The sequence below is a fragment of the Meleagris gallopavo genome, chromosome 11, assembly GCF_905368555.1.
Source record: "Meleagris gallopavo chromosome 11, MGAL_WU_HG_1.1, whole genome shotgun sequence".
Lineage (NCBI taxonomy): Eukaryota > Metazoa > Chordata > Aves > Galliformes > Phasianidae > Meleagris > Meleagris gallopavo.
Genome location: NC_139414.1, coordinates 19,224,064 through 19,249,258, shown reverse-complemented (window position 1 = coordinate 19,249,258; position 25,195 = coordinate 19,224,064). Strand labels below are relative to the sequence as shown.

Sequence of the window (25,195 nt, the reverse complement as noted above, 5' to 3'; positions counted from 1 at the left end):
ATCTGAAGGGCCGGGGGATGTCCCTTCGGGGGATGCCCCCTTAGAGCAAGACACTTCAGGGCCCTCTGAGCTGTTCCTGAGAGAAGAGGTCAGAGTGCCACCCTGTGGGGAAATCGGGCTTACAGGGGAATTTTTTGGCATGGTTATGCAGCAGTGCTGAAGGCTGCAGCAATTGAACTCGCTCAGATTCCAAGTTTGGATAAATTTTTGGGGTTTACTCCTTTGAGCGTCTAGGGAATTTTGCACCGGCCATTCCCCATATTCCTCACTGCCTGCTTTAACCTTTTAGTCAAGTAAACAGGCTCGAAAGGCTAACGCGTTTTTGTAAACCACAGCATCCAAATGTGAGTCTTACACTCCAGGTGACTGTTAAGGAGGCTGTACTCACCAGTTCAGCAGATCCTCTGCCCCATCCTTGGAGGCTTGGTGGATTCCTGGAAGCCTTGGTCTGATGCATCTTGGAGTGTTGAGGCCAGGCCTCCAGTGAAATCACCAGTGCATGTTTGGTTTCTGTTCTCTCCATTGCCAATGCCAACGAGCTGGACTGGGCAAGGCTAATTTAAGGGCTCATCTGGATCTCTCAAAATAGGGATCTAGCAAGGTGCTTCTCTGATCAGCACACTGTGCCAGAACCCACACAAAGGTCTCCTCTATTTCAACTCTGCAGAGTTGTGCGTTTGGCAATCCACATCCTGAAGCAGAAGTTTCTATACACAGCTATTTACAAAACTCCTTCCATCTGCAGTTTCTGATTGATTACTGTTTTCTCTTTGCTGGGCATAGGTGTTGTGATGCTGAAGATTTTAGACTTTGGAGTGCAGACACTGCTGCCTCACTTCTATACAGGCAGGAGTGAGTTTTGGTATGTCAGTAGCCCTCATTGAGCTCTAGAGGTCACTTTCAGGCCATTTTCCTTCCTTTTGGTTGACACTAGTAGATCAGCACATACTTGGCATACCCACAGTAGGATGTTTACCTTTTCTTCCCCCTCTATCTGCTTTCCACCATGCCACATACATCATTGCAGCCTAATGCTGATACCATCTTCCCTGGTCTCGAGGTGAAGCAGCATGCTGTGGCCTCTTCAAAAAGTTCTATTTGTGCTGCCCCAAAACTGGGTATCAGCACGTTGAGCCATTTGCTTTGAGCTCGTGCCTACACAGGTGGGTGCTGGGTGGTGACCCCACAAGGCCAGCACACCTTTGGGCCAGGCTATCCCTAATTGCTGTTTAACCACCCATCTACTATTAACTCACCCATCAACTATTAACTGCGTAGATTTATAACATCTCTCAGCGACTACACACGCTGAGTTTACTGCTGACCGAGCCAGCCTTCAGAAATGGAAATCTCTACTCGTGTGCGAGAAGCTCCTTTCCCTGAACACTCCTGGCTGTCGCGAGGCAGCTGCCACAGAAGCCGCTCCTCACAGCACCGCTCTGAGCGCGCTCCACCTCCCGTCTTACTGGCGCCAAGGCGGCGTTGCGCAGGCGCGGCGCTGCCCGTGCGCGGCGTGCTGTGCGCTGCGGGCCGTACCACGTGTCGGGGAGGCAGGGTGGCCGGGGGTGTTGTTTCTGCCCCGCCTAACGCGGAGCTCCTCGGCTCCGTCGCGGAGATCCGCGGTGCCCCATTGCTGCTGGTGCTTTCCCCCTTCTTCTCTTTCACGGTGGAGCTTTCCACTCCACAGGTGTGCTCTGAGAGAGCCGCAGGGAGAGCCCACCTAGTGCGGGTTGGGGGTGCGCTGGGCACAACGTCGAGCTGTCCGCCCTCCTGCCCGGAGCGATTGAGCTGCCTCCCGCTCCCGGAGCGGCTGCTCCGTCCTACTGCGGGGCTGGGCCGTGCTCTCACACCGCACCACCCCTCATAGCTCTGCGCTTTCTCTCCGTCTTTTCCCGTTCCCCCCGCCCCAAGTGGTTCCGCCCGCGCTGTGCCGGCGCCGAGCGGAGCGGAGGGGTTGCCCGGCCGCCTCCGCCCCCCTCGTCCCGCCGCCCTCCCGCCCGCCGCCCTGCGCGGTGCCGCCCGCCGCGGGGGGATGCCGACGCAGCGGGACGGCAGCAGCACCATGGCGGCTCCGGGCGGCGGCGGGGGCGGCCTCGGCGGGGACGGCGCCCACCAGGTCCGCGTGAAAGCCTACTACAAGGGGTGAGTGTGGGGGGACGGCCGCTGGGAGCGGAGCGCGGTGGTCGCTTCCCGGGTTTCTATCGGCGCCGCGTTCAGCGCCGCGCTTGCGGTGGCATGCGGAGCTCCGGTTGTTCGAGGAAAGAGAATGAAGGTGAGGGGGCGCAGCCTGGCCTCTCCTCCCGCGGCTCTGCGCTCGGGCGGAGGCCGGCTGCCGTGAGAGGGCAGGTGGGGCTGAACCGCCGCGCTTCGGGCTCACCCCGCGCCGCAGGAACTGCTGGGGCAGCCGCCTGGGAGCGGGGCGGTCCGTGCCTCGACGGGTCCGTGGGTTCGATGCGAGCTGATCTAACCCGAAAAAAATGTCGGTTGCGTTTTTGGTTTGAGACCGACCTGGAAGCACTCCGCAGCTTCCTTCCAGCTACCTGCGTGGATTACAAGAAAAGGCTTATCTCACCTTCAGTGCTCTGGTCACAGTATCTCTGGCTTTCTGTAAATATAACGTATCTGGTTTTATGGCTTCATGGAGAGATACAAAAGCCATGCTGAGCATTTAGTATGTGGTAAAGCGCTTAGTTTCTGGCCTGTGTCTGCTTTGGGGCTCTTCTTGACCAGAGCAATACAGACTGGCACTGTCTGTGGCTGTAAAGGGCCTGTGGAACCTGTCAGAATAACGACATGTGAAGCTCTCAGATCTTTGCCTCTGGTCTCATCAATCCCTCGTTTCTTGAAGATGTGGCTACCAGCTGACAGGAGGGCTCGTGTGGTTGGGTGGTGAACTGAAGTGGAAGTGCTTTGGATTAAACACATTTATTTTTCTTCTGCTGGGTCAGTTTTAATCTTGGTCGTTTCCACATGGAGTCATACAAATTCTTGCCTTAGCACTGAGAAGCTGTGGTGCAGGAACAGAGATAAAGAAGCTGTGGGAGTGAGCAAGAAAACTGCCGTGCTGGATTGGAATGCTGGTTCGTGGCACTTCAGATATAAGGCAGTGATTTCACAGGCGCTGGAATGTTTCTTTTGAGTTTCATCTGCTGACTCTTGGTTAACACAATTGTTGGTTTGCTTTTAATCGTGACACTGAGTCATATGGGCAGCTGGTTAACAAACAAACAGATAAGCTGAATGCCTTGGCAGTTATTTGTTTTGAGATCTAAACAAGCCATCCTTTCCACTCCCCTCTGACTGTCAGTCTCATGCCTGCTTCTCAGACCAGCACTGTCAAAAAGTGGATATCAAAGCAAAGCAGTTGACTTGCACTGGGAATGGCTGGAGACTGAGGATCTAAGTGCAGGTATCAAAGGCGATGTTCACCCTTTCATCAAATAAACTGCATAAAGATGACAGTCAGTTAGATGATTTTAGGGGAAATATTGTTAATCAGGAAATGTTAATCTCTCTTAATTTTCTTGTAATAGAAGTGTGGAACGTGGTGGTCAGGCCCTTGCGTGGCTCAAGCATTGCTCTTGCAGCCCCAGAACACCCCAGGTCTGGCCAGGAGCCTAATTGCTTTCCTCAGCCGAGACAAAAGCTTTCATGAGGAACTCTTTGAAGGGTCTTTGTTTCGTTCAACCGTGCAGTGGTAGTTCTTTATCTTAAATTCATGAAATATGTAAAACCGGGAAGGAAAATTTTCCTAAAACAAACATGGGAATAAGAGGATGGGAATTCCCAGAGAGTTGGGAAATAAGTTGGGTTTACCCTGATATTTCCTTCTCCCAGGTAAGCCACGTTTATTGTAGGACTGATTGCTTGAAATGCTGAAAATAGCCTCACCTGTTCTAAAGAGTTCCTGTAATCTACGCCCTGGATGTAGCAGGAGTTCCCAGCAGTTCCTAGGAATTTATTGTTCCCTGTGTTTACATTCTTTTTTTGCTGATACACTGACGAAGTGTAGCAGCTTCAAATGTGCAGCATTTACACAGCATCTATAACTACAACTGTTTTAGGTCTCTAATGTTCTTTTACAAGCTTACTTTTTGGCTTATCTCATTTGTTGGAGGTGTTTTTTGTCAGTTCAGTACAAGAGGCTGTTACATCAGGGAGGGGTTGTGTTGTAGTGAGTGAGAGCAAGTAAGAGCGATATGCTACCTATGCATTACAAATCCTGTAGGACTATATCATTGATTATAGATATATGTATATATATATACACACACATATCTTGAACCATCTCTCTGTCATGATTAGATCTGCTTGCTGTTTGCAGTGGCTGGCATAGATTTTGCACTGGTTTAACTGTGTAGGCTGGAACGTAGGTTAGGCTTTCAGTACAGTTAAAGGCATACCAGTCCTTTACCCACAGTTTGTTTTGTTTCAAAGGAGCAACACCCATGGCAGTCTTCTCAGAGTACATGTCAATTGTGCTGCTTTTCTTAATGCATTTACAGAAGTGGTGAGACTTGTGGGAAAAGAAAACAGTTCAGTTTTTACTGTAAAATCAAAATGCACTTCCACAGATATTTCCAGAAGACAATTCTTTAAGGAATGTTTGATTTCCCACATCCTTTGTTTACACTGTTCTTTGTCTTGAATCTTTCTGGTCATCGTTTCAGCTCAATGTCTTCTGTTCCCCTGGAATGTAAAGTGAATGTAAAGGAGTGTGCTCAGCTTAAAGAGCTTCTAAAAACTATTTACAAGCAGCTGGATTCGCCGGGAGCCTTGCACGAGTTAATTTCAGTGAGCTGCCACTAAGCATAATCAAAAGATTAACCCAGGTGTATGATGAATGTGTGGGTATGTAATTAATACGTGACTGGATATCTATGTATGTTCATAAATGTAATGTGTGATAGCTGTGCTAGGCTCTGGATAATCAAGTGGCAGCCTCCCACAGAAGCTTGACTTTAGAACTGAGAAGCGAGCTACACTATTCAATTGCATTTAACTGTCAGCATTGTATTTTTCCCTTTGTTCGTCTTGCTGAAGGGCTGCTGAAGGTGGATGAGGTCTAAAAGGAAAGGCGTGAGAAAAGCTGTCTGGTCGCAGAGAAGAGGTGGGAAGAGAGCAGTGAGGCTGGTGGTCTTTAGAGAGATATAAAATCCCTACAAAGTTGTAAAAAACACAGTGCTTCCCCATAATGAGATAACTAAAGCATCCAGATGTGGAAATGACTGTCTGGAATTAGATTGCTTTCTAGTTCCTTGTGTGTGTCATGAGGAGGCAAGTAAGGATATTGTGCTGTAGAATAGCTTTGTAGCAGGCAGGTCTGCTGAACAGAAGCTTTACTCATTGATTTTATTAGAATGAAAGGATTTTATTTTTCTTTTGTCGTTGTGAAAGAAAGCATTTTCTATTTTCTTATAGAAGACAGCGGGTTATGGCCCACTGTACATTCCCTTCATTCTTTTACATAGCTTACTAATTTTTGTTTAAAATACCACATTTAGTTTAATCTTGTATCTTAGGTTCAGTTAGTACAGCTTTTTCCTAGTGAAGACATGCCCAGCGTGGTGCTAGGTGCAGGAGGTGTGGAAAACACCATATAATGTGAAGAAGTGATAGCAGAACTAGTCTGGGAACGAGACCTATCTCTGTGGAAAATGCCAGTGCCACCAGTGGAGTTAAAATTGCCAGGTGAGCTTGTGGAAAGACAGCATCGTTCACATTCTGCATTGTGCAAAGCTTCTCATCTCTAGGAAGTGTGCTGTTGTTGCTTGCAGACTCTTGTTCATATTTACGTCCATCCTTCTGTTTAATGTCGCTGCTCTGCCAGAGTTCTGCCACGTCTGCAGGCAGGTTTGTGTTCAGTTCTAACAGCTGGGTGCTTTTCCAGATGTATTTTGCTGCTGTCTGGTGTCTTTTGTTGATGGTGCTGGATAGGGCAACTACTTTGCACATGAAGGTAACAAGTAGGAAGTGTTCCTTCAGTTTATATTGGCTTTTACTGTAACTGTACTGAAAGGCTTTTTGTTGCCAAGTTGTTTGGTACGTCTTAATATTGTGCATATGTGACTTCTGCTGTTCACTGTAGTGTGGATAAATCTTTTGGTGAACTTTAGCTGAAATTCATTGAAGTTGCTAAGCAGTGCCTTATCTCCTGCCTAAAATGTAGGTCCCTGAAAAACAGGAAATACAGGTTGGGATTTTGCCTCCTAATAGAGCCTTGTGGGTTTTGGTTGATGGCTGCACGTCAGTAACGTGCTGCTAGATGTGTGGAGTTTGCAGAGCAGCTGTCCTGCACTCTGGATCTGTGCTCTCTGTGCATTTTCTGGGAACATCAGTACTCAAACAGTGGGCTTATGAGCTGTTTGGAGAGTAGTGTTGTAAACAGCCCTGGCTTTTTTCTCTTTCTTTCCACCTTCCTTTGCGCTGTACCACTGACATCCTTTGTTTAAAGGACTGACCCAGAGTCACCTATTCCCCTTCAAGGCCCAGCAAATACCAGGGCAGTGGGTCAGCATGTTGTGGTAATGCTTCTAAAGCACCACTCTCAGTCTTAATTAAAACAGAAATACCAGTTCTGCATAACAGTAAAGCAGTAAACTTTAATTCTAAGTGCATGCTTCTGTGTTCACCTTCCCTGTCATTGTGGGGAAGCATCGCCCATGTCTTTTTAAAGGTCCTTTAAATATTTGCAACTTCTTCCCCTCTGATCTGCTGTTTAATAATTTTCATGACTGTTTCAACCCATCCCTGCAATTAGAACTTACTTGGAGAAGATGTATATGTTCTTACCAGCAATACATTAGTAATGTCCTTCAAAATTATTGCACCATTTAATCCTTTGCTGTCCACTGGAATAATGTATTTCATAGCTGCATGTACTTAAAAGCTACAACTTACACAGCTTCAAAATCATTTGGGGATTTAAATCTTCATTTTTTTCAAAAGCAGATAATGTGAGGAATAAATGTCAAATAATCAGTAATAAGAATTACTTGGAGCCTGAATGCTGTAGGGAGGAATCCTGATGGTCATGGCTTACTAATATTGCTCAAAGATTCCTTTTTTAAGGGGCTGTGGCAAGAGGTGAGTTTTATATCAGTGGTGCATGGAAGGCATTAAAGCTGAAGATGAAATGCTGTGTAATTGCAGCATTGGACATGTTCTCAATATTATTTTTCTCTTACTCAGGGACATCATGATAACGTATTTTGAACCTTCCATCTCGTTTGAGGGACTCTGCAGTGAAGTTCGAGACATGTGCTCCTTTGACAACGAGCAGCTTTTCACCATGAAATGGATTGATGAAGAAGGTAAATCAATTCTTGCTGCCTGCTTTCCAACACATTTGTGATCATTATGGTACTGAGCTTTCTATTTTTTCTCTCCCTTTCATCATTTTCTTTCCCTTTGCCTTTGTGAGATAAACTGTATTTTTTTAGTAATAGTAACTCAGACTCCAAAAGTAATGGCTTTCCAATGCCCTTGTAAGTATAGTTTTGTTAGTTCAAATCACTGAAATCTACTGAAAAGTAGCTCTACTTTTGTTTTTTTCTGTTGTTTTGCTGTAGTTTGTTCAGAAATCTCAGTGACTTTCAAAATGTGAATTCAGTGCTAGGATTTACTAGGAAGGAAATGGAAAAGATGCTCACGCTTCCCCTTAAGCCTGAAGTGCTTGAGAAAGAGAAATGATGCATATTGCAGTATTTGTCTGAAGTATTGATACAGATTGATGTATATAGTTGTGCATGTAACCAGAAAGCGCGTTTTGAGTAAATCGGCTGTTCCATTAGCAACATTGAGTCTAATAACATAAAGCTATTTAATAAAACTCTTTTAAAAGTATTAAAAGGGAAAGTACTTTCAAGAAAATACTTGGCTGAATGATGCGTAGTAACTTTTTGTAGAAATTTTGGCTCTGAAATCTTGTTGATCTTCAGCACATCATGTTTTATATCAGATGAAAAAAGTTCAGTCCTCTCTCCCTTTTTCCACTCTGAGCTGTGTGTATATGTTAGGCATGTTTTGAAAAGCCTACTTGTAGTTCTTATTTTCTTTGTGGAGCTGTGTTCTGAACGTAAGTTTTGAGCCACACCAAAGACATCTAAATTATGGAATAGCTGTTGTTATTTTAGCCAGCTAAGTACTTGATGCAATACATAAAAGGCAATGATTTGTCTGCAGTGATTAGTAATTGTATGCAGTGATTACCATAGGCGGTGCTTATAGACCTCTTTCCTCCCCTCCCCTTGTTGTAGATTTCTTATTCAGAATTAGATGAGTGCCAATTTATTGAGAGCTCAGAGCTAACCAGGGACTCACGTTGCTTTTTGGAAGTGCTATATGGGCAGTTGTGTTGAAGGCTGTGGTCTTGAGAGTCTGAGATCCTTGAGGTCCCTTCCAACCTGGGCCATTCTGTGATTCTCTTCTGCTTATCACCAGCTTTCCCAAGCTATATACGCAAGGCAGATGCAGTAAGGGGAGAGGAGCAATGGTTATAGGCGAATCTCTGCATAGTGGTGCCATTTGAGTTAGGCACTTTGCAGTAAGCCGGCTGTTTTATCTCAAAGACTTTTCACTGAAAAGAATCTGGAGACTTACAGTAAGAATTAAGTCCGTCTTTAATGAAGCGTGTGTGTGTGTGTATGATGGAATTGTTTACCACACACTGGTAGAATAAAGACAAGGTATGATATCTTGACCTTCTTCACTACTTTCTGACCGTATCACTGTGACTAAACTGTTCAACTGGATTTGCCTGGTCACTGAGGTTTTTGTTTGTCCTGCTCTGAATGTGTCTTCTGAGCTGTTGCAGGTGTAGAGCATTGTGTTTACTACTTCTCATAGAGTTTAATGACACAAAGGCAGATAGAAATTAGCTTGAATGCAGTCACTTCAAATAAATGGTCAGGTTCAACTGGAAAATGGAGTGAACCTGATTTCTTTAGATGAGCTTTTGATTTTATCTATACTAGGTCATTTCTTCTTATCTCTGTCCCCTGATGTGTACTGTAAGATGGACATTAGACTGGCATTTGTGTTCAATCTTCTTGGTAGATAAGTCAAAATTAAACACTTTCCTAATATATTTTATCTGAATTTGGATGACAGCAAAATTATTACCAATCCGGTGTTGTTGAAAGAATGTTTGCAGTTCATCATTTTTATACTTAGCCATCATTAGTAACACATTGTGAATTAAGATTTCAGTTATTCCCTATTAGGTTTTAAAGTGAAGCTGTGAATTTGAGGGCAGTGTTAGAAAGATCAGTTGCATGCTTTTGCCATAGTCAGCTAAGTTGTGATCACCAATTAAAAAAAGTGCAAGTCAGATTTAATTACGAAGATTCCTTTCTGGTGTGTAAACTTTGTGTGTGTTCTGAAGCACTGCGTATGCTCTTGAAAGCCTCCCTTTCTTCTGTCAAAAAGAAACAAAAAGCTGTTTGCACAGGTGTCAGAACACATGAAGAAAAACTGGTTTGTTGGTTCTCAGTGCGTCTGAATGAATAGGGATGTTGGGATGTTCCTTCTCCTCCTTCCACGCTCTCCACTTTGTGTTTATGGAGTGGGTAGGCAGCTGAGTGCCAAGGCTGTCTAATGGGTCAGGAACATGTGAGATGATGGGAAAAAGGATAAACGCTACTGCACAGAGGTTTGGTTTGCTACAATCTTAGGAACAACTGTGAGGGAGCTGTTGAGTGGCACAGAACTAATTAGACTGAGTTTTGTGGTGTTTTCTTCTTTCAGGAGACCCATGTACAGTTTCTTCCCAGCTGGAGTTAGAAGAGGCATTTCGGTTGTATGAACTAAACAAGGATTCAGAACTTCTAATTCACGGTACACTGAAATTTAATATATTACTTTTAATGTTTGCATCTACAGAGACCTGGAATTTTTACCTCATGTTATCAGAGTCTTTTGCTGCTTGACTGCTCCATCTTTCTCATTTAAAGCCAATTGTGGCAGTCTGTCAAAAGGATGCCAAAGACCTTGGGTCCCTTCTAGCTGTCGGCACTTGTCAGTATTCTGTATGGAGTTGAGAAAGGAAAAAATACGTAAAAACTGGGAAATAATTTCATCTGCTCCTATACATGTATTTCTGTTTTTTATTATTATGCTCTTTGATCTGTCTTGTCTCCATTTACTTCTGCTTGGTTGGCTTCTGGATAAATATGCACCAGGTTTTCCCTTCCTATTGTTGTTGCAGCTAAATACACTGGAAACAAAGAACTAATGCAGGCAAGATCATACTTGGCTCTTCTGGAACCCTATAATGTGCTTCACTTACAGTCCAGATTTCCAAATACTGGCTGCAGTGATTGATCACATGAGAAACCAGCATCAGTACTTGTTGCTAGCATCTTTAAATAACTTAGCTTACCCTGCTGTCCAGTTGTTTTTCTTACTTGCATCACTGTTATGTCCAGTACAGAGTTTTGTGGCATCTTTTCTTCTTGCTTGCTGTTAGAATGCATCGTAGCAATTTTCTGTTTCTGTGGCCTTCTTACATAGGTGTTGTATTTAACCCAAAGACTTGTCTTCTGTCTGAAACAGATTAATAGGAAGCTAATATTTTTCTTGCAGTGTTTCCTTGTGTACCAGAACGGCCTGGCATGCCTTGCCCAGGAGAAGATAGTAAGTAGGCATTTTAGTTTGGGCATGCTTAAAATAAGTAACTAAGCAAGTAATCTCTATTCTAGAAAAAGTTGATATTCTTTGTTTGATTTCCTGTGCTTATAACTATTAATAATGCAAGTCTCTACAGCTTAAATATTAAAAAGGAATAGAAAGTTTTGTTAAACTTGAGTGTTGTTTGTCATTTCTGAGTCATTGTTAATAAGACATTTTTGCTTTTCTGTTAACTCTCCATGCTTCTCTGCTTTCCTTGCTTTTGCCTCTTTCGTGGCAGTTTTTTATTCTATTCCTGTCTGTAGTAGTTACCAGATTGCGAGCTGACTAATGTGAGCAAAGGCTTGCAACCATGAGGTGTCAAGTCATCAGTTTCTGATCAGCCTTTGGGTAATAGGAGTATTTTCTGAAAACCTTTGTCATGTTAGTAAGTGTACTAACCACGAGAGGTGATTTTCCATCTGTTTAATGTAGGCTTCTGTGCTGTTGATATTCATCTTATAAAAGATGATGGGTATGCTGTGCACACACACATTGTCAGCTTGATATCCAAGTTCTTGACAAATGTCAGTGCGTGCTTAAATGTTAACTTTGGAGTAATGCTGCTTTTCTGAAGGGGGGAAAGAAAGGTTCTGGACTAAATCTGAAATAGCTTTGCAACTTGAGAGAGTTTTGCATATTCTAGTTTTCAATTTTGGTTCCTGACATGCCTGTAATGAGACAAACAAACAGTCAAAAAGTGATGGCAGCTGTGGACCTAAGACATGGAGGATTTGTGCGAGAACCATAAATCAGGATATGTTCCTGAAATGCACCTCCTTCCCACAGCTCCTCCTTGAATTAGGTAAGGTATGTGCATGTTTTGATAACAAGTGCTTGTGTTGTTTGGGCTGTTTTCCTCCTTTTGACTCACTCTTCCTTTTAACTTTGGAAAGGCAGAACTAACTTTCAGGTGGTCTGAGTATTCTGCTTGAGGTTCTCTCCGAAATTGGAAAAATGAAGAAAATACATTGTGTTTCTCTAAGGTTGCAGGAGTGAAAATTTACTCTGCAAATCACTTTACACAGAAGCATCCATGAGAAAATACTGCAGTTCTGCATTTATATTTTTTATGGATATAATCATATGTTTTTCCTCTTAGAATCCATTTATCGCCGTGGCGCCCGCCGGTGGCGAAAGCTCTATTGTGCAAATGGTCACACTTTCCAAGCCAAACGATTTAACAGGGTGAGACTCTTGTTGGGTGCTTAAAACCATGTTACAGGGTTGTCTTACTTTTATAATTTTAACGTTACTGCCTTGAAAAAAAAATAAAAGGTAGGCTAATTCTACTTTTTGTTGACTGTCTGTAGTACTTAGATGTTGGGTTGCTGTAGTTTCAGGAAACCTTATCGGTATAAAATCAGGCACTTAAAAACAGTAAATACTTGTAATTCACTTTACAGTATACTCTAACTATGCTCTCTGTTATAGAAATGCTCTGGTGCTCCCTTAAAATCTTCAGAGAGGGCAGACTTTAGCACTGGCATTAGATAACTGGACTGAAAGTGCATCTGCAGTTGTTTAAGCATACTTTGAGTTGCTTATGGTGCACAGTTTTCCTTCATGACTTAAACAAAACCTGAGATGTTTCTCTAACATCTGCTTATGATGGCATCTAAACAACTGAAAATAATAGGCCAATTTTAATTCTTTCAATAAGCAATAGTCAAAGACAATTAAGAATCAAGAAAGCTATCTGCTGCTTGTATCTGAAAAATAAAATAAAAATTAAAGCAGCAAGGTTCCTTGACAGCTTCAGTATTCTTTCCTTCCTCTCTAAGCTGTGAATCACATGCTTAAATAACGCTCAAAATTATCTCCACTAAACTTCATATTCAGCATTATTCATTTAACTTTTTTTTTTTTTTTTTTTTTTTACATAAACAATGCTCTGAGAAATCCTCACTGACCTCTTCTTGGTCAAAGGCTGTCAAGGCACCATCCCACTTGCTTTTGTAGGTGCCCTGTGTTCATGGTTCTTTTGAGTTGTGTTACGAGTGTCCTTCAGTGAGTGGTGATCTTCCCATTTCCTGTTAGCTGGTGGTTTAAGTGTGCTGAAGCTTTTGCTTTCCTGCCTTTCTCTCTTCAAATCTAAGGACTCCTCTACCTAAGGATAATGAGACCTAGCAAACTAGCTTGGTCACAGGAGCCTGCTTATTCATCTGCACTGCTTTTGACCTGCGGTTGACTCACGTCTCTCCAGGTCCACTTGCAGCAGAGGAGGCTGGCTGTGCCTGCACCTTTCCATGTAAATGTGCTCTTTCTGATAAGCAGGTGCTGCTTATTGTTCATCTGTAATTTTTGGGCTTTTCTATGTTGTATCTGCCTGTTCTATCTTAAAGTTCTGTCATAGACTTTTCTGGTACAGTAGTAACTTAAGTAGGGGTCTCTCTGATCTCCTATCCTGTGTTCTTCAGTAACAAAAGTGTGACTGAATAGTTATTTAGCTTTGCTTTTAATCACTTTTATTGATTTATCCTTCTAGCGAGCTCACTGTGCCATCTGCAGCGACCGAATATGGGGCCTGGGTCGCCAGGGGTATAAATGCATCAATTGCAAACTCCTTGTTCACAAGAAGTGTCACAAACTGGTCAACTCTGAATGTGGTCGTCATACACTACAACCAGTAAGTAGGGAGGGTTTATCTGGAGAGTTGTCTTTAAAAAGCAATAATAAATGAAAAAAAAGGAGCTTGTTTCGTGCTGATGGCTTTCAAAATATGCTCTGCAAACAGTCACAGTAGGTGAAGGTTAAAAAGGTTGTCATTCTTTATGGTGACAAGAAAATAGCAGAAGTGCTTAGCAGTTCAGCAACAAGAAAGTCTTAATTCTTGCATATGTTGTCTATTTCTGTGTCAGATGGTGAAAGGAAAGGTGACAGGTAGTTACATAGTGTTTATCTGTACATGTACGTATGTGCATGAATACATTTTACGTGTTCAGATGTAAATTCTCTGAACATCTGTTAGATTAATTATTGGACTATTTTGTTTGATAGAAAAGGAAGGTGAGGCACAAGAGTTCTGACTTTCTCCCAAGCGATGCAATCATCTTTAGTTCTCAAGTCCCCAGAAAAAACAATAGGTAAATACCACTTGTAGCTTCATGTTAAAAGCAGGCAGCTGGAAGTCTTTATTTCATACATTTATTTGGCTAATAAATTGCTATTTGGCTAATAAAATTGCTGAAGTACGAGCAATTTTCTGTCTTGTTTTGCATCTAATCTACTACCTTCTCTCTGTTGTATGAAGTTTTTTTCAGTAGCTTCTAGAAACTTGCTGTAACTCCTGTAAAATAGGTAAAATAAGGACTACAGTGATTCTTTTCATACTGTATGGACTAGAGTTGTAATTATGTGAATTCATCTAAAAAAGATTATATTTCTCAGAGATCCTTTTCACAATCTGCTACAAAAAAGTGTTGTGCATGTTTGCAGGAACCAATAATGCCTATGGATCCATCATCAGTGCATCCAGATAATGTAGAATCAGGTAAGATCAATACTTCTCTTTGCAGCATGAACGTGGGTTTTAAAATGAAACGGAATAACTTTAAGCAAGTTACTTTAAAAATTCTGTTTTACTTCTTTTCATTGGGCAAGAAAAAGAGGACAGCTGCTGCTGCTTTAAACACTAAGGGGGATTTAAATATAAAAATTCCTATTTCCTGCATGCTGCAGTTTAAGAAACTGCTGTAAAGATGAAGAATCTAGGCTGTTACTTACATTTTTCCATCAGTAAGCTGTGTATTTTAAGTGTCCTCATTAAATAAACAAAAAAGCCCTAAACAGAATTACAGAGGAAAAAAATTAAACAGGATTTCCTGGTGTTTCAATTTTAGCATAGACAATGATCTGTTAAACAACAACAACAAGTGCTATTTTGCACAAGATACAGTATGTCAAGAATAGTCTAAATAGCTTTCCAAATAGAATCACAACTTTATATTAGCCATAACAGTTGTTATTGCAGTATTGCAAAAAAGAATGATTTTTGGTAGCTTAAAAATAACAAAAAAAAACAGTTTTGAATGCTGATAATACATACACTTAAACTGTTTCTCCTTGATTCAACTACTGAGTGGAAATTTTGAAGAGAAAGCAAATAGCATTGTGTTCCATAGATCTAATTGTTTTCCTTGCATCTCTAGTGATTCCATATAATCCATCAAGTCATGAGAGCTTAGATCATGTTGGTGAAGAAAAAGAGGTAAAGTGTCTTAACCATGCTAATTGTATTCAGAGATCTTCAACCCTGTCACTCTTTATTTTATTGTCTTAGTAATTCAACTCATCACAGAATGAAAGCTAGTACATAGAACATGTTTTTGCTCACTCAGTGGTTGCATGTGTGTCTTTCAAGCTGATTTTTTAAAAAGTTGGGTTGAGATGTGCTTTGATTTAGAAAGTGTTCCAAATTCTTCCAGTTTGATTGGTTCTTCATCTGCCAGTGTTTCTTCTACCTTCTTCCTTTTCCCTTCTGTTCCTTTTCCGGCAGTGCTGTTTAAGATTAGCAAGTGTTAATTGAATCACTTATGTATTTATTGTGCTATTCTGTTTGAAGTGCTAACTTTCTTTAAAGAACAGCAACAACAGTAGTTAAAATTGACGAGCCTGCTTGTGAATTCAGAAGTGTCTCTATCTGTAGGCAATGGGCATAAGAGAAAGTGGCAAAGCTTCTTCCAGTCTGGGTCTTCAGGATTTTGATTTGCTGCGAGTTATAGGAAGAGGCAGTTATGCCAAAGTACTGCTTGTTCGATTGAAGAAAACAGAACGCATTTATGCAATGAAGGTGGTGAAGAAAGAACTCGTCAATGATGATGAGGTAGGCAAGCTTTTAGTTATAACTCAGCCAACTCTTTTGAACAGCCTTAATACCTGTTACAAAGGGGAAGCCAGACATCTGAGTCTGCATCGTGAATTAAAACCTATGCATTAAACATTCAGCTACTTGAAAATGCATTACAAGAAGTTCCCAAGACAGATGACTGCTTTTGAGGTGTTCGTTGACAGCTTCGTAGTTTACAGCAGTCATCCTGTGCTAGTGGTTTTTGTCAGGAGCCCCATTGCTTCAATCAATGTCGCTGTTGTAATTGGTACCATCTACAGCACTACTCATGCAGGAATCACTTAATAAGCTTCCCTTGCCTCCTTATTTTGGAGAAGTATTCCATATTTTTCCTATTACTTTTGCTTGCTGAGCTGAAAAAGGAGGTGGAGTCTACTTTTCATTTGTTCACATCTGTGGGGGTTTTTGTTTTTTGTCACAAAGGAGAACCTCACACTTTATTTGCTCTTTAAATCAAGCATCCACATTTACAGATTGGCTGTAGCATACACAGTGATTTGTGCAAATTTGCTACCATTTGCAGTCAACTGTTAGATTCCTCTTGCTGCTTAAGATTTCATTCATGGTTCTTTAGGGTATTCTGTAAAGATTTGACAGACTGTGATTTGCTATTCAAGAGCTTTTACATTTTATTCCAGTTCTGGCATTCATTTCACCCCTTTCTTGCGACTTCTTTACATTCATCAGCACCAGTTTATCCTTATGCTAATTGTCATTAATACTTGCCCTACAAAGTACAACAATACTTATCTGAATGTTGCTTTTTTTAAAATAGGATATTGATTGGGTTCAGACAGAGAAACATGTCTTTGAACAGGCTTCAAATCATCCTTTCCTTGTTGGACTGCACTCTTGCTTCCAGACAGAAAGCAGGTAAAGGAGATGATAATAGTCTTTTCTTCAAGAAATATTTCATACCGTTAGGCACATCTGAAGCCTATTTAAATGATTAAGTGTTAGATAGGTAGTGAAAGTCAATGTGCTGTAAATCACTGTAGCATTTTGTGAACAAAAAGCCGCATTTATCGTCTGAGCTTTCAGATTGGAAACATGCAGAAATGTATGAAACTCTGGGTGTTATGATAAGGATGCTAGAAAGAAAGAGAAGCAACTAGCAGGGGAAAAAATGTGCTTGAGAGTTTGAGGTAGAAGACCCAATCTAGAGAGGGAGCAAAAAAAAAAAAAAAGGATTTAAGGGAGGTGAAATCAGAAGTACAGAAAGGTAAGGAAATGGATCTCAGGTTTGCCTAGACTCCTTGATGACAAGTCAGGATTTGGAGAATTGTGCCTTAATTTAAGATGGGAAACAGTGGAAGAGAGATGAAAAAAATGATTTTTGTGTCTATATGTAGAAGACATTACAATATTACTATTCTATATAGTAATAATTTTCAGTACAAATAAAATATTGTGTGCTTAAACAGTATCCTTGCAGTAGCGAAAGGTGGCAAACTGATAGAGTTAAGTGAGAAGAGTATTTGAAGGGTAATAATATTAACTATAAGCAAATGAGATCACGAGGATCATGAAGGAAAATGGGGGAAAAAAAAAGTGTATGTTCTGCCATGTACACAGAAACTATGTTAGACTATCCATATAGACACATGTAAAAATACAGAGTAGTAGTTGTAATGGATTAAGGATGTGGGAAGGATTCCTTTGCTTTCCTTTAGCAATAAACAAGCTACCTCGTGAAACTTTGTATTCTTGATTTTTAACTTTGGGAGTTCATTCAAAGGTGAACCACTCATGTTGCCAGAGAGATGGGAGAAGTTAAATTGACACTGCCCGGGAAAGACCTGCAACACTGCAAATATTCAGTCGATAAGAAAGTTTTTCAGCCTTGTATACAATCATTTGTGATACACTCTTGTGTGTTTCAGGTTATTCTTTGTTATAGAGTATGTAAATGGAGGAGATCTGATGTTTCACATGCAGAGACAGAGAAAACTGCCAGAAGAGCATGCCAGGTATGTCTATCAGAACAGTTGGATTTCTGGCACAGTGCAGTAGTGCAGATTATGGTGGTGAACTAGCAAACCCTTTCCAGATGTTTCACATTTCTGAAATCCTTAACTGCATTCTCATTTTAGTGCTGCAAGCTACAGTATCTTTGTTTCAACGAGGAGCTGTAATAGGAAGCACTAACAAATTTCTTGTATTATTGCATTACACTTGATGACTGCAGTCCACTTCTGATTTTTTTTATGGAAAAACTGTTCTGTGGTATTTTTTACCTGATGATATTAATATGTTTCTGCTAGAACCACCATGGCCTGCTGTCTAGACAAATGCTGAGTTCTTGTTGCGTGTGTTTTGTTTCAGGTTGTGAGTTGAAAGAGTTGATGTCAGTAGACATGAATATTATTAGGAAAAAATAATTAAGTGACTGTGGGTAGAAGTGACTGTATGATCATAACCAACTTATCTGTCTCCCTGGTTAAAAATTACAATAGAATAGATAGGGCTCAATTTAAAAAGTATTGTACCACCAAGACTGTTTTTGTGGTCTGGAGTGTTTTTTTTATTTTTTTTTATTAGTCTGTTTGACTGCTTGGGTAATCAGTATATCTTACTATTCTAGGTTTTATTCTGCCGAAATCAGCCTTGCGTTGAATTATTTACATGAACGAGGGATAATCTACAGAGATTTAAAACTAGATAATGTGCTACTAGATTCTGAAGGACATATTAAACTCACAGATTATGGCATGTGCAAGGTAAGCTGTAGTTTCTTCCTAAATAGTAAAAGCAACAATTAAGAAATTGTCATAAATTAAAAGAAGCAGAGACTTGAAAAGGTGAAACTTCTGACTGTTTCTTTATACATGTGAACCATTCCACAGCATCTCACTTATTTCCACTTGCATGTTATTGGAGATGTTATGGAGCTGACAAGCTAAAAGGTTAAAAAAAACCTGTTGTCAGTGGGTACAAGCCATCCTCATGAAATGTCAGCTGCATCCTACTTTTGTGTAGCAAATAATATGTCCCAGCCTGGAATTCGGAGGGATTTTTGTTTTGAGACTGACAGGAGGCAAATAAAAGTTTTAGAAAGTATGTGGTGGGAGAGGGTTGCACACAGCTTGTTTTGACAGTGATGATGTTTGTTTAGGAAGGGCTGAGGCCTGGCGATACAACAAGCACGTTCTGTGGAACTCCAAACTATATTGCTCCTGAAATTCTTCGAGGAGAAGATTACGGTAATTTGAACTTTTCACTACTACCATGTAACTATCTGTAACTTTCAGCTAATTTCAACTTCTCACTCAAGTTGATCAGTGGTGGGATTCTATCAGACGTCATCCATCTGAGTTAGCGTGGTGTGAATGGACCCTTCAAAGGGAGGGCTGAAAATATCACAACAAACAAATAAGATATCCCACCTTCTGCTCTCTGATCTTGTTTTTACCAGTCTTAAAGAATAGCATGGGTCTTCTGAATTAATTATTGTTTATAACCATTTTTTATACTCCTAAAGATACGCTTGCTTGCCTTGACTTGTGTTCACTTTTGGACCTTTGTATTTGGCAGCAGTGATAGTAATACATGTACTGCAAAGAGCTTAGGTAAAGAACGTCCCTTTCACAAACTTCAGTGTTTAAAAATTGAAAATGTCTATGCAAACACTTGCTGAAGAAGTCCACAAGATTTCCTTCCTTTCACAAGCAAGTTTTATAGAATAAGCAGTCTCAGTCTAGCTGCTGAATTCTTTTCTTTAGCACTGCATAATAGAATAAGGACTGTCTTGCTACTATTAAGAATAATGTACTTCCTTCTTGTCATTTCCCAGATAACATACTACTGATTAGCAATGACTAAGCCTGTGTGTAATCTAAGACTTTGTTAAGGCTATGACATCACCCATTAAAGTTTTTGCATTTCCTCTTTGTACAGAATTTCCTTCTACCCTGCATATAACAAACCAAATAATGTCTGTTTACAGCTGTTACCTCTCCTTTATTTGTTGGTCCATAGAAAACTAGATATTCGGGCTATCAATACTTACATTTTTTAAAACTAATTCTTCCCCAAACTTTTCTAGGACTAAAGCAAGACTTGTTTTTATTTCTGCTCTAGAATTTCTTTATCAATATTTTCTCTTGTGAATTCCAGGCTTCAGTGTAGACTGGTGGGCGCTTGGTGTACTTATGTTTGAAATGATGGCAGGCAGGTCGCCGTTTGATATTGTCGGAAGTTCTGACAATCCTGATCAGAACACAGAAGACTATCTTTTTCAAGGTAAGTACCATGAGTGTTCATGTACTTCAGCACTTTGTTTCTACTTAGCTGTAGTCTAACTTTAAAGATGCAAAAGCTGATATACATACTGGTTTCTTGCAGTGATTTTGGAAAAGCAGATCCGAATTCCTCGATCCCTTTCTGTTAAAGCAGCGGGTGTTCTGAAGAGTTTCCTTAATAAGGTAGGAAGGCTGTGGACTAATTGATGTGGAGCAGATCTACCTTAGCTGCTGTACATAGAAAAAAAAGTACAAAAGGTGTAATCCTGTAACATTTTAACAGGGCTGGGAAACTCATTTGAAATATTTGTCTTTGAATCTGAGGCTTTAGATTATTATTCTAGGGTTGGAAGTAAAACTTCAAACTAAAAGGTTTAGAAATGTTCTAAATAACTTCTTTAACTTGGAAAATTGAACAAGCTTAGCAGATTGTCTGGGTACCTAAAGATGTCTGTAGCTTATTTGTGATAGTGTGACATTATAAACAACCAGAGAAGCTCTTTCCCTTGTATAAGGGACTTGTCAGAGCTGTCCTCTAAAGTTGACTCATTTCCTTCTTTCTGTTTCTACCGAGAGCATAGTGTTACGGCCTCCTAGTGGAGAGAAGTGTTATAATAATCTTTCAGCTGTATTTATCAGTAGCTTGCAGTTATTGTCTCTAATCAACTTGGCATAGGCGAGCTGCCTGTTGAGGAGGAAGAATCAAATTTGCTTGCTTTGAAACGTTTAAAGCCACTAGAATAAAAATGAGTAAAGATGGGGTGGTTGTTTAAATATTATTCAAGTTTGGACTTCTATATATTCACATCTGTTTCAAAAGTAAATTGGAGCATTTTACAAAATAAATAACACTAACTTAGTTCTTCAGTGCACCTCTAACAGAACTCATAACAGTTCATAATTTCTCAGAGAATTCATAACATTGCCATGGCACTCTCTTAGAAATATTTTCTTCCACAGGATCCAAAGGAGCGGTTAGGCTGCCACCCTCAGACAGGATTTGCAGATATCCAAGGACATCCATTTTTTCGCAATGTCGATTGGGATCTGGTATGTGAATGCCTGTTGGACTCTTCTTTGTGTACAGCAGGGATGTGACAACATTTTGATTGTGAGAGATGCCACAAAACTTCAAAACCATGACAAACCTTAAGTTCCTGACTGGCATACCACAATCGTAATACAGAACCTCTAACTCTTTTATGTACAATGAGTACAGTAGAGTATTTTAGAAAGCATATGGGATGAATTTGAGAGTAACTTCTAGCCTCGTTTAAAATAATTCTGTACATTGTAATTCATTCTTGATGTCACTAAGTGCGTTTATTCTTAGATGGAGCAAAAGCAAGTGGTGCCTCCATTTAAGCCAAATATATCTGGAGAATTTGGTCTGGATAACTTTGATTCCCAATTCACCAATGAACCTGTGCAGCTCACTCCAGATGATGAGTAAGTAATGCAGAAGTTAAGATGTTCTAATAAATGAGTGAAGGAGATAAATTCATCAGTTGGTTGTATTTGTAGTACAGTCTGCTGTCTCCTCCTTCTAGGCTTGGTGTGTGGATGGGTTAAATATAGTGCTATGGCATGATGTAAAAAAAATCTGTGATCAGTGGGAAAGAATTCTAGTTTGGAGAAGGATGATTAAGTGTTATTTTACAAATTTTAGTGGTGTCACTTGCAAGGAATGAATGTGTGAAGGAAAAGACCTGGTTTTGACACGTGGTTTATTTCTGTGTTATGCTAAGAGGTGATATTTCCGGAATGTTGGATTTAGATTGGATTTATCTTGGATACTCTGGACAAGAAAAGGTGCTTTGTTTGGGTATTTTCAATTGTTAGTAATCAAGTGAGTTTATCCTGACTGAAAAGCCTTGATATAATGCTTGATAATGTTTTGGTTTTGGCAGTGGGTTTTGTGGTATCTTGCCTGAGTGTCCTGATTTGGGATTGTATAGGAAGTGCTTTTCTGTCCTGACTGAACCACTACCATACATGATCTGTAGGTTTTGTACTGGGTTCTGTGTAACGTGAATGTTTATTTGTAAGCAGAAACAGCAAGTGTTAAATGTTACCTATGCACCTTAGTTAAGTCTGAAATCCAACTTCCTTCTTTATCCCTGTGTTAGTGCATAATACATAAGTCAGTTAGGGAACTTAGTAATGCAAGAACAGCGTCACATCCCAGTGTTTTCAGTTCCTTTTAAAAACTGGATGTTTTGGAAAAGCTTCTAAAGTGTTTTGTGGGAGAATTCGTACTTGTGAGCTGCCAAATTGCTGTTCCTGAGGGGTGGTGTGTTTGTTGCTGTTACAGGGCCTAGAAGAAAACAGTATTAACTGTAAGGAAAGGGAGGCACAAAAGAGAGAAGGGAATGTTTTCAATTGCAGTCTATTGTACAGGTCTAAATGGTAAAAAACAAACTGCCAGCTGATACTACTGACTTTTAATCGTGCTAAATTAACAACTGTTTTTAATCTTAACAGTGATATTGTGAAGAAGATTGACCAGTCTGAATTTGAAGGCTTTGAATACATAAATCCTCTTTTGATGTCAGCTGAGGAATGCGTCTGAATTCTTCATTTCTGGACTGTGCCAGCTGTTACTCTGTTTTTTCTGCATGGATAAAGATCTCTTCATTTGGATGCACTAGCATAAAATGAGTAACTAATCATCATACCATTGCCACCGAGTGTGAATTACTCACAAATTTTTTTCTTGTATCAGTTATCACCTGGGGCAATTGTTATGCTGAACCTTGGGCTGCCAGGATACTTAAAATGTAAATTTTCAAGAAGTCTTGCCAAACTTGAAGTTGGTCTCTGGGGTTCCTGACTGAACAATGGGATCTGGCTGTATAACCTGCCAATACAGCCTTCTGATAAAGGAAAGTTGTTTTACTACTTTAAGAATTCAAATTGCATCAGAGGACAGAATGAAATATCACTAAAGGAATTCTACTATTCCAGCGAGACAAGTAAGATCTCATGACTTGTAGTTCTAAATCTAAATATGATTTCCTTGTTCTCCTTAGATATAGAAGTTACAGCTATATTATTGCCCTTAATGACAGTGAGGAAGGCAGAATAGGTCAAGAATTGGCTGTTCTCATAAGGTACGTTGATCCATCCTAAAGGTGGTGTTTAACTCAGTATTAGTCAGGCTTCACTCTGAAATGATACAGGGGGAAGTGTACACAGTCTGATACAGAGTGCCTTTCTGAGCCTTTCCCTTTCAGTGAGGGATGTGGATGGTACAAGTGGAATTCAGTCAATACTTTTACAAATTAAAATCTGCAGAGTGGAATTCAGCAGGAATGGGCAGCTAAAACTGACAAATGTAGGACCTCATGCTATTATTTATTGCTTTTACAATTTCTGTCTTACTGTATCAGAACTGCATGCGTTACAGCTATGGCCTAGGTAAGGGCATTGTTTTACCATTTTTCCTTTTTTAATTATTATTATTATTAAATCTTACTGCCATACTGATGGAAATGCATTCCACGTTGCCAGTGGAAAAGGCACATCTAGAAAAAAATAGGTGCTGTCCACAATGACTTCCTTAATTTTTCCATTTATAGTAGTAATTTGTAATAACAAACAAACCTTCAGTGTTGGTAGTAGACTCAAAGCTAATAGTAAAGCAATTACAATAAATAGAACAGTTCAAACTGGGACTTTCGGGAGGTATGATTATTACATTTCATGTTAGCAAACAGTGTAATATACAGCACAGCTAATTCTTATTTTTAATATTTGGGAAATAGCTTTGAATGTCTTAGGCTGAAGAAATGCCAAATGTACCACTTTTTATTTTTGGGGAAAAGGGATTAAGAGACATTGAAGAAAAGAACCTGTATTTGTATAAATAAGAGCTGTAAGTCAACTTAGTGTTACTTAAAGCAGACTTACGTGTCTGTAAATGCAAGTTAGCAAACCTTTTAGTAAGCTCTCTGTTTAGTCAGTGTCTCAGTGAAAATCCTTGTGTGGTAAAACTGTAAATTCACAGCATGAATCTTCAAGTGTACGTTTTTTTCACTTATATGTTAGCTTCAAGGGGAGAGACTGCACAAGCACAGTAGTTCATAGTGTGCTGCTTAGTATGTACTTTTCTATGGAAAGTGAGCAGGAACCAAAATATTGGGCTGAATTTTTCGAAACTGGGAATTAACTGGGGGGGACCTCCGTTCCAGGGAAGCGTTACACTTCTGCACTGTTGAAAGTTGGGTTCTCTTGGCTTCAAGTTGTATGCTTTCCTATGTAAAATATCAGAGAAAATCTACTTTTAAAGAGCAGCTGATAACTTTAACACTGTTATTTCATGTGAAATGAAACTGCTTGCATCCAGCTATAATTTTAAGTGTTTGACACTCATGTGACTAGTTAAGACATTGGAACTTAATTTGGTAGTAAACTTTGAAGTTACTTAAAGCAAGCAAGAAAAGCCTTCTCTGTACAGTTCCTTAATTTCATGTACAATATCAAGCAAAATAGCTTTACGTAGGGAAGGGCATTCCTGCTGTTCATCACAGAAGAGCACTGTCTTTTGTGCTCAAAGCAAAACTTTTTATAGATAATGTCACAGAAAATATACTTTTTCTATTTAGACATCTAACTATTGCCACTGAGATAAATATCTTTAATGACTTTAAATGTCCATTGTTAAACTTTAATTTTCTCCTAAGTGCCATGGTATTAAGTTATTTTTCATTGTGGAGCGTGATAGCAACTTTTGTATGTATTCAGAAGGGATATGGCATGAAACAGTTGGGTAGGCTTTGAATTTTGAAGAAAGTGTCTGCATCAGAAGTGTGGTGTATTTATGTGGAGCTGACCCTTTTGTATGCGAATTAGGTTCTTATGGGTGCTCTGCTCGTTCATATTGTCTCCACTACTTTCTTGTTTCGTATGGAATATAGTCTTGAACATTGTTGTGTAATCATTCTCTTTACTTGTGCACAATTTTTACTTCAAATAAAACATTTGTTTAGGACGCTGTGTATTAATCTCAAAAAAAATACTGCTACAAAACACTGGGATTTGTTTGGGATCTTCAGATGACCCTTAAGCATCCAGGGAGGGAGTACAACAACAACCTTCACAAAAAGAATGTAAAATGCAATTCCAGCACGTTTAACTGAGGGTATCTTTCAGCTGGAGCTCCTGTGCTATCACTGCAGCTGCTGGGAATTGGCAGTTAGAGCAGTTCTCTCATCCATTGCATTTATTTTGCACAGTTTCTTTTGTTTCTTTCATGACTCCCCCCATCATACTCTCTCAAGTCTCCAACTGAGGGCAAGGGCACTTACCTCATACCCTGTTACAGATGCAGTATTTTAATATATCTATATTTTAAGATCTTTGTGTCGTATTTTGAAAGACATTTCCTCTTGCAGTCTGGCTTGTTATTAACAGTATATATCAGCAGTCCTAGACA

General features: G+C 40.1%; 1 protein-coding gene across 1 annotated transcript; it reads left to right on the top strand.

Annotated features, from left to right (window-relative positions):
- The first annotated feature begins 1,764 nt into the window (after positions 1-1,764).
- Positions 1,765-24,751, top strand: PRKCI (protein kinase C iota). The gene is made up of 18 exons (XM_010716929.3): positions 1,765-2,142; positions 7,192-7,313; positions 9,748-9,837; positions 10,585-10,635; positions 11,771-11,856; positions 13,157-13,297; positions 14,107-14,161; positions 14,820-14,878; positions 15,317-15,493; positions 16,293-16,390; positions 17,401-17,487; positions 18,102-18,237; positions 18,633-18,720; positions 19,634-19,759; positions 19,862-19,941; positions 20,719-20,808; positions 21,092-21,207; positions 22,243-24,751. The coding sequence occupies exons 1-18, from the start codon at positions 2,033-2,035 to the stop codon at positions 22,328-22,330; spliced, it is 1,800 nt and encodes a 599-aa protein (XP_010715231.3). The 5' UTR covers positions 1,765-2,032; the 3' UTR covers positions 22,331-24,751.
- Positions 24,752-25,195: the final 444 nt, after the last annotated feature.